The sequence below is a fragment of the Cottoperca gobio genome, chromosome 15, assembly GCF_900634415.1.
Source record: "Cottoperca gobio chromosome 15, fCotGob3.1, whole genome shotgun sequence".
Classification (NCBI taxonomy): Eukaryota; Metazoa; Chordata; class Actinopteri; order Perciformes; family Bovichtidae; genus Cottoperca; species Cottoperca gobio.
Genome location: NC_041369.1, coordinates 12039912 through 12053272, shown reverse-complemented (window position 1 = coordinate 12053272; position 13361 = coordinate 12039912). Strand labels below are relative to the sequence as shown.

Below are 13361 nucleotides of genomic sequence, written 5' to 3'. Positions count from 1 at the left end.
ATGGAGCATTCCCATCACAGGGAAGCAGCCAGGTGGTTTAGTGGCTCCTGATTTATGTCTTCTGTTGTGAAGGCTCAACACTTGCGTGTCGACATGCGTGCTATAGATGGCATTGATGACACTGCAAAATGTCGAAGCTGAACTTGTGACCAGAGTGCCAAAGGAGTCTCCAATTGCAGTTTCTGTTTTCATCGCAGACTGGAGATCAAGTGGATTGTAAGGAGCAGGGCCAAACTTTGTATGTAGAAAGAAATTGCTGAAGTGCAGTCCTATGAGTCCTGGTCTTTACATGACAAGATATTAAACTTATCCTGTAAAAGGAAGTGGAGAGAGTGGAAGTCCTGTTTAAGCACAGCTTCAACTCTGGAAATCGCTCTTTAGGCTCGGTTAGTCCTTCAAAATCATTGGAAGGTGACTGACGGATTCCTTTTTAAAGTGGATTCATACTACAAATTGGCATTCAGATGTAGTGTTGCTGCCTTTTGTAATTATATTTTGAAAACAGGTTTCATTTGTGATCAGAAAACTGCCCCAAATACTAAAATAATTAGAGATTATTTTGAGAGGGAATCCTGGTTGTAGAATTTGGGAGTTACCATCAAACTGCAATTTCAGAGGTGATGTTTCCTCTGAGATTGAATGTGGACAGGTTTGCCTCCTCTCTACCACTGGTGAGGAAACCCTCTAATTCCTTTAGATGTAAAGACATTAAACACAGTTGAATAAAATTGAAAAAGAATTACATTTGTAAAAATCTAAAAGCATCCATGCAGCAAGTGTGTTGCGCATGGCAGATAGATGTGGGTTAGTTATTTAAAGTATACATATTATACACAAGATTTGACACATGATTCTTGTATAATATAGTCATGGATAGAAGTTGTTAGCATTACTAAAATATTTCAAGAGTAAATTAAACTGCTGATTGTATTAAACCCTTCAACATAATGTTATTTTAGACTTGGTAAACACAGTTTCGCTTCATGCTTCATGTTATATCTGTGCTCTCATGTCAGGCGCCTTTGCCCTGACATCTGTTAAAAATTAACCAGTTAAATGAAAACTCTAATAATGAGTATGCTTTCCATATTCTCTAAAAAAAGAAATCATCACGTACAAATGATTGTTTAATATAAAAAAACGTTATATTTAAAATTACAGTTTAATCTTAATTTCTTCTGTGGACCTGCTGGACCTTCTCTAGGACCTGTAAGGGTCCTCGGACCTGACTTTGGGAACCACTCTATCTGGACTCCTCGGGAAGCTTCTGAGGACTGAGTGAAGGAAGTTGCAGCCCATGTTAGGAAATGTTCTCCCTGGGGCGCTGCTGCAGTCAGCTGGACAGATCAGACTGTTGATCGCACACAGGATTTCTCTCCGGGACGGATCATAATAATCATATCAATCATTCACCATCATGGCTCAAGCTAAAATACAGGCGAAAATGAGCGACGCTATGTGCAGTAAGTTCAGCAGGACGCTGTCCATGGCAGATCGCTCCGGACAACTCCTGGAAAGTTTGGATCAGCTGGAAATGAGGTACAGTTAAGTAACAGGCCGTACCATGTGCGTAAAACACAGTGCACTTCCGGCATTATCGTCCTATATTGTATTACTGTTCGCATCATTTATCATTAATATAATATAGAAATATAATCCTAACTAGAAGAGAGATAAAGCGGATGCAGCCGATCGCGTCTAATTCAAATGTGTGTTTTTATGTTTAGGGTGTGTATTTTATTATAATACGCTAACATGTGGATTGATTATAATACTCTGATGGTCATGCTATTGTTCCTATTCCTTTACATCAGCCCGTTATTTTGTTTCCAGAGAAAGGATGTGGTTTTAAATGGATGCCTGTGGTCATGCATTGTTGTCCGCGTCTGTCAGGGTGGAGGCTTTACGCGAAGCTGCATCGGCCATGGAGCAGGAAAGGGAGCTCATCCTGGAAACGATCCAATCTATACAGAGCGGACAGGAACTGCGAAACATCTCTGCCGGTGAGACACTTCACTGTGCCCTTAACATGACCTTACAAGAAGAAGAAGAAGAAGAACGTATCATAGAGTGTGATACGCCTTAGGTGACTGTGTATTAATCAATAATGTGTAATCCGCCTCTTTCATTGTTGCAGTCGCTCTGATTTCACTGTAACATTGTGATCCAATGAGGTTATGCTTTGAGTGCTACATTGCAGTTGGGTGTATAAGAACCTCAGGCAACACCCTAACCCAGGAGAAAAGAGAACCTACATGTATAGAGTTGGTTTTCCTCCTATAGCCTACTTGATAGGATATACAAAAAAGGTAATTGCATTCAAATTATCATACAGTATTTCCTCATTTAACATATTAAGTATATCCACCTTAGATAAATCCTGTAGTCACCACAGACTAACTAACTAAATATTCACTGTTGAACATCTGGGACAAACCAATGCAGTTACCCTGCCAGAAATACCACCCTTTTGATTTTATAATGTACCAATTTTGAGGAGGCTGTTGTATTGTCACATTGCATTACATTTGTTTGATTATGTTCACCTGCTGAACCAAATAATACCAAATGCAATATAATATTATTATTATTATTATTATTATTATTATTATTATTATTATTATTAAATCTTGATTTGTTAGTTGCGTGGAACGTGTAACTACAAACCAGTGTTTTAAATCATCTTTCTGACGCAGTCCTTAAAAAATGAATTTAAAACAGGGCCATCCTGTTGGATTACATTGCATCTACTTTGGGCTGGATCCACCACGCATTAGTATAATTACATTCACCTGAGCTGTATGTCTTCATGGTGGGAGCATGGAGGGATTACTGAACGGGCCTACCGGGTCACAGGTCCAGGGGCCCAAAGTGTCAGAGGCCTTCACCAGCAAAATGTCACTTAAAGAGATAAAGAATCACCACAAAGAGACACAAAAATACAACAAGAGACATAATGAGACAAAAAATGACTATAAGTAGGCACAAAATGACCACACACACAATTACCAGGGGCCCATTGTCTCATGATCCACCCACAGGTGAGAAGAGGCTGGAGCACAAACATGACATGAGCCTTTACATTAGATAGGTGTTCTTATTATTGTGTCCACCCCTGTATAGCCAGTGTACTTTGCTCTTTAAAAACGCAGCATCAATTTATTTTTTGTTTTATATTTTCTAGGGGAGAAAGAAGAGTTAACTTTAACTGCAAACCGTCTAATGGGCCGGACGCTGTGTGTAGAGGTCTCCGTTGGCACAATCAGAAACTCCCAGCAGGAGGAGGCGCTGCGCCAGGCCACATCTGTAATCGATGAAATAGTGCAAAGGTTGCTGGATGACATGGTCAGCGGCCGGCAGCGGCTGCTAGCCCTGCACGCGGCCTGTGTGACCGAGGCCCCGCCCGTCCCCATCGACCAGAAGTTTCAGGCCATAGTGATCAGCTGTGCTCTGGAAGACCAGAAGAAGATCAAGCAGAGGCTGGAGACTTTGATGAGAAATGTGGCAAATGCTGAAAAGAACATCAAGATTATGGATCACCAAAAACTGGAAGACCCAAAAGCCAACGGCTGTCAATAAGAAACATAAAATGTGTCTTTAATGCCACTAACCTCACCAAGAACTGTCGTAATCCTGTACTTACTTTCTACATGCAGCAAGACTAGTACGTATGGGACAATTACCATGATACTGAATTTAAACGGTAAAGCACAACTCATCCTGAAGGAAAGACTTCTGGATATAATCAAGTTTTACCTTCAAAGTTATTGTCATTTAAACTGCTCTACCTAATGTGCATTGTTTGATGTGTATTCCCAGTTCACAATGTGTGATCACTTGCACTGAAGTAAGATGGAAAGTACACAATGGCAAAGAGCTCCATTGGAGGTTTTGTCACAGTAAAGAAATTAAATGCACGACAAACAATGAATGTAATGTTGAAGAATCTTTTTTCCGTTTCATTGTCTCACCTTTTCAATCAGGTAACAATTTGTTCACTACCTCTTTGTGTGAAGGCAACACCAATCACATTAAGCCGTGGATTTTACTTCATGTTTGCACAAATCAGTTTTGATGTCACATTATATGTAAAAAAACATAAATAAAAACACAAGTGTTAAGGAGAGAAGTCTTCTGTTAAGGGGGGCCTATTGCTGAAAGTTGTTAACACAGATGACGATGGTTTTTAATTCATGTTAAATTAACAATGCCATAATAATCATTTAGGGTATGAAGTTATAGACAATGTCAACAAGGCAATAGTAACATAGTGCTAGTCTGCTATACATCTTGGTAAATTTGACAATTAAGTCTTAACTCAAGGTCTAACTTACTAACTTTTTCAGTAGCTTGTTAACTCTGACCTAAGCACAATGTTTTTAATGTAAAGTTTTGGTTAAATTAATGTATTGCCAAAGGAATATTGTCATTTGAAATCACACACGGGATGCTCAAGAACAAAGTAAAGTTTTATTAATGTCAGATTACCATGAACTTTACCCCCCAAACATAATCTTGGGTGCCCAGTTGTGTTGCACACTTAAAACATTGAGATACATTTTTATTTTATTTTTTACTGTTAAAAAGCAAAAATCCAACAATGAGTTGTTTTTGTCAAGTCTGAAAGTATATACTATATGTTGGTTTGTCTAAATGTGTGAACTTGATTTATGAAGTCATGTGTGAAGAAGCAGATCAACAGTATGACACAAAGATCATTACACCTGAGTGACAGCACATAAGTATGGTTACTTTTAACTTCTGCTTCTTTAAGATTATATGACATTTGTAATGTTAAAGTGCGCTAAAATCCATTCAGTCAAAAAAGCAAAAAAGGCAAAGTAAACACAATGTTACAAATTAGAGAAAGCTTGGGAAATAATTATTTACAGATTTACTGTGCAGGCAATTTTAAACAAACAGCAAGAGTAGGGATTAAAATGCTTACTGGTGGTCAGTGGGGGAGGATGTAAACAAAGACGAGGCATTGTGGCATTGCAACCATGGTTGAACGTTCACTGATGTGGGAAAAGAAAAGGCTTGCATGCATTACAGTTATGCCACATTCTTCCCCCCCCCCCCCCTTTTCTCAAAACAGCACTGTTTACAGACAACGAAATGAGAAAGCATTGAATAAACACAATCTTGTCACCAATGGTATAACTGGATCATAGTTTAAGCACCTGTTGGGGTTTTCACAACAGTCCCAGCTGAACATCTTGAGAATGAAGTCCATTTGAACGTGGGAATAGCTTCTATAGCTTCTGATCTGAGATCAGTTACAACACTTTAAAAAGAAGACAAAAATGTGAATGCATGTATTCCCAGGTGTCCCAGGTATTCTAATTGCATGTACATTACTTGTAGCTATTAATAAGTTATTGTTAATAATGTCAGATCGGAGACTTTTCCACATCACCACATATTTCTTTGTGCTTAGTAAACCGGTGTCTCCCATATAATGAGTTTTAGGAAAACAAATGTAGAAAAGGCAATAACATACAGTTCACAGCCATTTGGAGGACTGAGCATTAGTTGGGAGATCTTTTGACTCCCCTCATTGTAGTGAGGAAACAGAATTTTCTTGCATATTCAAGCACACACAAGCAAAATATCCCATTTTGAACCTTCTCTACTGATATGATATGGATATTTACAAAATGGAAATTGATTACATACCAAACCAAGAAATAAAAAACAAATTCTTGTACCATGTTTAGTGTTTGAAATGTTAAAAATATAGTAATGTCATCTGAATACAGTACTGAAATGTATTTAGTCTGAGACCAACGAGTGACTCAAAGCTGTAGCAAAGTTAAAGAAAAGCACAATCTAATGTTAAATGTAAACAACTGCAATTAAAGACATAGTGCTATAACTGATTGTAACTTCAACTCATGTTTTACATCACAAAGTCCTCAACTTTGGGAAAGTCTTGATTAACAAATCGTTAAATAAATTGAGTGTAAGCCGACATATATAGGACTGTTTTGTGTCAATAGTTATTGATATTTGGTTATACATAAACGCACAGTCTATTGATTTCATGTCACATCACTGCAGTGTTAATATTTAACTATCGCTCAGAAAGAGGAAATTTGGCACTATGTCAACACTTCAGTGAAAATATCACTCAACACTGTTGTACAAAAATACTTCTGCACAGAGAATTAACTCTGGATTCGATAGTGTTTTGTCCACAAAAGCAGTATAGTTTGAACCATATTACGTTGACAGAAAAATATGGTACAAAATTATCTGTGTATCTTCTACAATACATGCAAACATATTGCACAGATTAAATGACAAACACAGGATGGGCGACTGTAAAAGTCATATACAGGAGTTTTCACAGAGCAGGAGTGCAACCTTTGCTGTAACATGTTTTGATGAGAGGATTGTATGTCAGGTGACATCTAAACAACACATGTACTGCAGCTGCAGCTGCTGCTGTTACTTAAGGCAACCACAAGGACAGGTTTTTGTGCACCGGTCATTGATGGAGATCCAAGGCTGAATCAAATTAAATGTAACCCTCAATGTGGTGAAACAATTTAGGACACAGATTAAACATCAGGTTATTAGTAGTAGTATAGAGTAGTATTTCCCAGTCGGTTTGGGCTTTGGTCTCTAAATGGGGCTACCTCCACAAAATACAACAATGACCAATTTAGTTTTAGAAACAATAGTCAGTCACTAAAACTAAATGATTTTATCTAGAGTACGCTGCAGCTTCCAAAAGGATTTTTACTCTTCTTGGTCCTTTGTTTGTTAGGTCGCAAAGTGATGACTTCTCTGCCGTTGCTGGAGCTCTGGTTGCAGACATTACTACTGGTGGTATTAAAAACACCTTTGGAAAAAAACAACATTTATGAGTAATGTCACCCTACTAAAAGTAATAAAAACTTAAAATGAAACATAAAAAAAGATGTAGGGAAAGACTCCTCACCTATTTTATTGCTTGTTGTGTGGAGCACCTCTGTCTCCTCTGCCGTTTGCTGTTTGAGTCGCTGAAGATACTTATCGGCTAGGTACTTAAAAACTAAAAACAGAGCAGAGATGTTATTGTTAGTAACATCCAGAATGAGTTTCTTGCATAAGCCCAGTTCTCCAATGTTTCAATAACGCACCCTCGTTGACATTAAGGTCCTCTTTTACTGAAGCGCGATAAAATCTCAGCTTGAGCCTTTTAGCCAAAGCTTCTGCCTCCTCGCTGCAATGCAAGTAAAGAAAATCAATTCAGTCATTACCGTTTGTCCTTAACATACAGTGATCCAGGGGGATTTTTACATAAAAGAAACTACCACTTACTTTTTTATAACGGTCTCTTCCAGGAGGTCAATTTTGTTCTGCACTAGAACTGTGGGAATATCTCCGACCTCTGCCTCCACCTTCTCCCTCCAGCTGTCAATAGCCTGAAACGACTCCCTGTCTGTGGTAGAGAAGACTAGCACACATGCTTGGGCACCTGGAATGCAAGACAACAACAGTTAATGTTTTCAAGCTGTTCATTCTTTTTAAAATGATACATAACTCATCCTCCTAAAGGATGTAAAAACATTGGGTCGACTGAAGCACAGCCCCACTGGACATTCGCTTTAAGCTCAATGACATGTTTGCAGTGCTGTGTGTCCCAGCGCATGTGCTTTGGTTGAATATCGTGCTGCCAGTAAACCATAAAATCTGTGAGAAATCTAAACTTAACCTCAGCAGTCAAGGAGGTCAGTGGCCCAAAGCACCAGTGTTATATTCGTCACAGTGGTGGAGTCTTACCACGGTAGTAGGCCTTAGTAATAGCGTCAAACTCCTCCTGCCCAGCGGTGTCCCACAGCATTAGTCGGACCTCTTCGTCATTTACACTAAAACAATGAGCGGGTAATGAGGATGATATTAAATACAGGCAATAATTGATAGAGGAATGTAATCTTCTGTGAATCAAGTCGCTTACAGTATCTGCCGTTCCAGGAAGTCCACTCCGATGGTCTTTTTGTAGTCCTTAGTGAAGATGCCCTTGCAGTACCGTTGGATCATACTGGACTTGCCAACAGCTCCATTGCCGACCACGACCACCTTGATGGCCACTTCCATGTCCTCCTCCAACATGGTGGCTGGTTTACTCAGTTCTACTCCGCCTAAGTAGTTTTAGTGACGTGACACAAACACATATATCACCTGAAAGTGTAAAATAAACAAAACATTACTGTAGGACATGTGTTGAAGCCCTTGTGTCAGTGACGGTTATCTGTCTGTATGAAACATAAGAATATAAAATAGTTCCTCTCCACTAATATCATTTATAATAACAACTGTGATATATTACAGATGAGTGGTTATATCCTGACTAATTTAAAGCATCCTAGAATAGGATTTATTTCCCACCTAAAAGCAGCTCTGACTGGTTAGATAAAAGTAGTAGAAGTAGTCAACTTTCATGAGATGAAATATTAGCAGACAAATCAGTCAGATCTGGCAAGAACATAAAACTTATTTCTTATCTATTCAAGTACAACCAAAAATTAGAAGGTACAGGTGCTTTTATATTACAAGTCACTGGGGCGGCACTGTTTATTTTCTTATTAATTAATCTAATTTTCTAAAATCTCAAATTAGCAGATCTTAAAAGCAATTGTTTCCTATATTTTGCCAAATGTCATAAATTCAAAAGCATCCAATTTAGATTTTTTTTTTTTTTTTTTTTTAATAGCTTGTCAAATTTGAAACGTAATCACTATCTGCACTACAGGTTACCACACACATTTAATTGGGGAGGGAGTGCACTATAGTAAAGGGAGTAAAGGGCTTTACTGGAAATGTCCTTTAACTATTATGTGTGCTCGCATTGATTCAACTGTTGTAAATGTTTACAAGGATTGTGTTTATTCTTCCATTAGCACTTAGAGCAGCAGACTCCACATAGCAACTGGGTCGTCCACCGTTATAGGCGCGTAGCAGCTGAGTGCAATGCTAAACAATATTGTGGGAAAGCTGTTCCCAGTGGATACTGACAGCCTACTGTGTGACTGTGGTGTCCAACAGTCTGTCTAGATTTGAGTCACAATATGTATCGCAGGCAACAATATTATTCATCAGCTATAATTGAGCTGTATGACGCAGCAGTTGTTATAACATGCAGGCAAACAAAAATAAAAAACAGCCTGCTCCTTGTACACTGTTTCGATGTGAATTTTTAAATAAGTTTACAGCAATATGTGGATTAGATTTCACCTCGGCGATCGTTTGAATTGATCCAACTCATGTTAAGCAAAGAGTCCCATCTTTCTTTCAAGTTTCACAAGTCAAGTTACACATTTGCAGTTATCTCATCTCTAAGTGTAATCACTTCTAAACGTGTTTTTTTAATTTGTCACAGAAAGTCAAAGTGTTGAGTTATGATGGCTATGCACACTCCATAAATCATCACTGTCACCACCTGAAGACTACAGGACACACTATCTATATCTGGAGAAGAGTTAACTACTAGTCTTAGAAAGTCTGCTCACACACAATGACAATGACAATTAGGTGCATTTAAAACATCATGCAGTTATCAATAATAGGGTTGGGCAATTAATTAGTAATGACCATTTATTGTCAATCACTGTAATCACATTTTATATCTGAATATTCCACAGTGTGGTTCAATCTGAAAATACAAGGTAAAAAAACCAGATCAACACCAATCATTTCTAAAATACCTGAGAGTGCCAGCAACTCTGGTATCATACATTTAAACAGTGAATTTCCACACTAGCCTATCTATTGTGGGTCTTCTGGTTATCATGATCTTTTTCTACTTACAATGACATCTTTAACCTATTCATACTCTATTAATGTTAAAGACATGAGAGAAACGTACACATATATTTTACATAGCAGTATATCCGATGCATTACAATGTACATATAAATACACTCTTATAAAGTATGTAGAAGACAATACACCTCCCCTCATGAACAGTGAGTCATCTTCACAGACCCGCCATCACTTTACCCAGGCCTCAAGGCTGGGGACGTTAAACCCATTAATTGACGGCACAGTTAGAATGCAGATATTAGAATGACATAACACGTAACTACTCCTTTCTGATTAGGTTTACTGTTATTTCCAAAGTAAGTGTTGGACGTAAGTTTTAAGTAAACTTATAATTCTGTTAAATTCCCATATATCAGGATGCCTTGCCTTGGCCGAGATATGACCTGTTGAATAGCTGGCACGAGGGTCTTTAGGTACCAAGCGGCTGCTGGTACTGTATAGTCCTTTACAGCTGATTTAAGGACTGACTGACTGTGTAGGTGAGGAAGAATGTAACGTTAAAAGCTAGCAAACCCATAGAGTGGGCAAAGTCTTACCTGTACAATCACGTTTCAACTCATCCAGTGTCCGCTAACATTAGATGAGCTAATCAGCCAGCTGAACCACAATCACATATCTCCAGCCTGCCTCTGCTCTTCTCTCTGGCAATAGGAGACGCTATGAATCCGGTGCTACGGTTGTCGAGCTAATGTTAGCCACTTTTCCCAAAGAAAAGAACCTTCTCCTCCGCCCGCTAATTATATATAACTAATGACTGCACATACCGAATGTTCTCAGCTTCAAAACGACAGGTAACGTTTAATTAACGTCGACAACTAAGTAAAATATGTGACATTTACGGGGTGAAAATGCTATCTATCCGCGAGCCTTCGTTCCAGCTAACTACGTTGCGCATGAGAGTAGCTAAAGGCAACTGGCTAGCTCGCTAATGTTTGTTGCTAAGCAGCGGAGTCAAGTCTTCTTCTGTGTTTTTTGGCGGAAATATCACATTACCGCCACATATTGGTGTGAATGTGTGGATGATTTATATGCGATGTTGACACTAATGTTGAAAATAAAAAGATGACTGCTGCCAATTAATGTTCGAGATGGAGATACTGTAGTATTAATTAATATATATATACTGCAAAGTAGGTTATTTATAGCAAGTTCATCATGGATTTTAATCTAAATTGTTGTTTTTTATCTGAAACCTAACTAGTAACTATTGATTTCTAATAAGTATAGTGAAGTATAAAGTACAATAATCCCCTGTAAATGTATGAATGTATATCATTGGCATAGTATCAGTGGTGGGGAAAGTACTCAGATCTTTTACTTATATAAAAGTAGCAATACAGAGTAAAAATAATGTTACAAGTTAAAGTCCTGCATTCAAAATCTTTCTTAAGTAAAAGTAAAAAGGAATTAGCATCAAAATATACTTAAAAATCTAATGTAAAAGTAACCATTATTTCAATATTATATATTAAATTATTGGATTATAATATTTGATGCATTGATGTGTTCATTGCTTTAATGTTGGTAAAGGTGGAGCTTATTTTTTGTATTATTTTACATACTCCTGAGTAGTTACTCACAATACTATATCATCATTTATTCGTTTATAAAGTGTATTCTTTATTTATTAGAAGTACAATATTTGCCTCTGATATGTAGTGTAGTAGAAGTATAAAGTAGCATACAATGGAAATACTTAAGTATAGTACAAGTACCTCACAATTGTACTTTAGTAAATATACTTACATTCCACCACTGCATAGTAGCCTATAGTCTGAAGTAGAAAACGTGCGATACTTAAGTAGAGTACATGTACTACTTGCACTTTAGTACAATACTTGAGTAACTATATTTAGTTACTTTATTACTGCAAATCTTTGACAGCAGTTGTTTGAGCGTTATGAATCTTTATTGTGCTTGTGGCTTCAAACCAACATAATAGTTCATAGTTTTCCAAAGTTTCCATTAACCTTTACCATTCATCCGTCTCGATAAACAAAGATACCGGTGTATAAACATTGCAATTTATTAATATTATATTCAAGAAGAAAACAAATAAATCTGCATTTCAGTCTGACGGAAGGACCACGTGTTCTGGGTGTGTTTGTTATGTATTACAGTTACCTCCGAAGGTTCCTGTTGCACCCAGGTCGACGACGAAAACAGAAGTCATAAAAAATGACAGAATGTATAAACCATGTTTTATTTAAAATATTCGGCTACATGACTGGTTTATAGTCACCATACAACATTTCAAAGTCTGTTGTTAATCTTTTTATAAAAGTTATTATCCACAGTAGAGATACGGCGGGTGAGGTGGAACAACTAAACGAGCGCTCACACATTAAGGCAGGGTTTCTCTTCCTGAATCGTCATCATTTACCCGCGTCTGTTGAACAACCCACTTTGTTTGGCGGGATTGAGCACAGAAGAAGCAACCCCATCGTCTAATCGGTAATGTTACGACAATAAATCATTTAAATATTATTCTAGTACTTGTCGTATGTTATGTGATAGGTTACTGAGACTGTTTAGAAGTCTGTCGTCTTGAACCAGTTCCCAAGACAGTTTAACGTTTCTGAACGTAAACTAGCGTCTTCCACTACGAAAACGTTGCTGTTCTACGTTTGAGATAGTGTTGTTGACTCACTGTTAGTGCTAATAATAACGTATTGTTAGCTTTAGTGAAACGGTCTCTGTTACAGGCTTAATAAACTTTAAGTCTGGCTGGCACAGCTGGTTTTATGGAAAGGAGCGATAACAGCTATTTTATCAGGGCTGCTGGACACATTGTAACATAATGACTCGTTATCAGGTCAGTTCTTTCTAGTGGGCTCACTGTTGCCTTCCCTGATTGTGTATCTCTTATGGAATCAACATCATAATAGGCCTTACCGAGTTTATTGAAGGTATTTTATTATTATATAATAATAATAATAATAATTGGTGCCTAGGTCTCTATACATAAACACACCATAACCTAGCCAACTTATTGCAGATACAAACATATTTTGTAAGAAATGCTTCTATGCTCTGTTTGACTATTTTCTGTATTCACTCTTTTGTTATCAATAACATATATATACATTGGAGAAGAGTCGTGCAGCTTGTTTAATTTTTGACACTCGCACTGGTCTGTACTGGGTGTGCGTTCTCAAAATTTAAAATGGTATTTTCATCAAATATGCCATCATGGTGACTACTTGTAGCCTATTGTCTGGTGATACATTATTGAACACTTGTTTTCCCTTACCATCAGGAACTATGCAGTTTCCTAGCAGAAGAAAGAAGTTCATCACCAACTCTCAGACGGAGCTCTATGGACATCCACTGCAGTTCTACGGGCAGCCTCCTCTTGAAAACATCTCTCTCACTGAGTTTGAGGCCCTTGCTGTCGACCGACTAAAATGTAAGACCTGGGTCTCATGCAAGTCTAATTAGGTTATGACATTCTCTGTGAGCAGTGATTTCTCCTATTGTTAAATGCATTTTGAATGTGTTTTTTAAAAGGCCTGATATTTACAATGTCTTCTTTTAATGTCACTGCA

General features: G+C 37.7%; 3 protein-coding genes across 5 annotated transcripts in view; 2 read left to right on the top strand and 1 right to left on the bottom strand.

The window, feature by feature from the left end:
- Nucleotides 1–58: 58 nt before the first annotated feature.
- Nucleotides 59–4812, top strand: bag2 (BCL2 associated athanogene 2). Its single transcript, XM_029449281.1, has 4 exons — nt 59–216; nt 1205–1539; nt 1894–2003; nt 3185–4812. The coding sequence occupies exons 2-4, from the start codon at nt 1418–1420 to the stop codon at nt 3577–3579; spliced, it is 627 nt and encodes a 208-aa protein (XP_029305141.1). The 5' UTR covers nt 59–216; nt 1205–1417; the 3' UTR covers nt 3580–4812.
- On the bottom strand, nt 4452–10794 carry rab23 (RAB23, member RAS oncogene family). 2 transcript variants are annotated; one of them, XM_029449278.1, is made up of 7 exons: nt 10350–10794; nt 7949–8172; nt 7774–7859; nt 7312–7468; nt 7131–7213; nt 6950–7042; nt 4452–6850 (listed from the first exon to the last, which is right to left on the bottom strand). In XM_029449278.1, the coding sequence occupies exons 2-7, from the start codon at nt 8101–8103 to the stop codon at nt 6717–6719; spliced, it is 708 nt and encodes a 235-aa protein (XP_029305138.1). In that variant the 5' UTR covers nt 8104–8172; nt 10350–10794; the 3' UTR covers nt 4452–6716. The 2 variants fall into 2 exon arrangements, with proteins under 2 accessions (XP_029305138.1, XP_029305140.1); XM_029449280.1 differs by having other exon boundaries at nt 7949–8132.
- Nucleotides 10795–11966: 1172 nt separating this feature from the next.
- prim2 (DNA primase subunit 2) overlaps nt 11967–13361 on the top strand; it is a 23583-nt gene continuing 22188 nt past the window's right edge. Inside the window, exons 1-2 of one of the 2 annotated variants that reach the window (XM_029450571.1) lie at nt 11967–12267; nt 13073–13222. In XM_029450571.1, the coding sequence (XP_029306431.1) occupies nt 13078–13222 (145 nt within the window). In that variant the 5' untranslated portion in view covers nt 11967–12267; nt 13073–13077. Of the gene's footprint in view, nt 12268–12368; nt 12629–13072; nt 13223–13361 lie in introns of those variants that run through there. The other variant, XM_029450572.1, reaches the window with a different exon arrangement.

Bases quoted from the DNA above. Each gene is read 5' to 3' on its own strand.
- rab23 (XM_029449278.1), bottom strand. From the start codon at position 8,103: ATGTTGGAGGAGGACATGGAAGTGGCCATCAAGGTGGTCGTGGTCGGC. The intron at 7,860-7,948 runs GTAAGCGACTTG...TCATTGTTTTAG, and splicing joins TTCCTGGAACGGCAGATACT to TGTAAATGACGAAGAGGTCC. The intron at 7,214-7,311 runs GTAAGTGGTAGT...CTTGCATTGCAG, and splicing joins GAAGAGACCGTTATAAAAAA to CGAGGAGGCAGAAGCTTTGG.
- bag2 (XM_029449281.1), top strand. From the start codon at position 1,418: ATGGCTCAAGCTAAAATACAGGCGAAAATGAGCGACGCTATGTGCAGT. The intron at 1,540-1,893 runs GTACAGTTAAGT...CGCGTCTGTCAG, and splicing joins TTGGATCAGCTGGAAATGAG to GGTGGAGGCTTTACGCGAAG. The intron at 2,004-3,184 runs GTGAGACACTTC...TATATTTTCTAG, and splicing joins ACTGCGAAACATCTCTGCCG to GGGAGAAAGAAGAGTTAACT.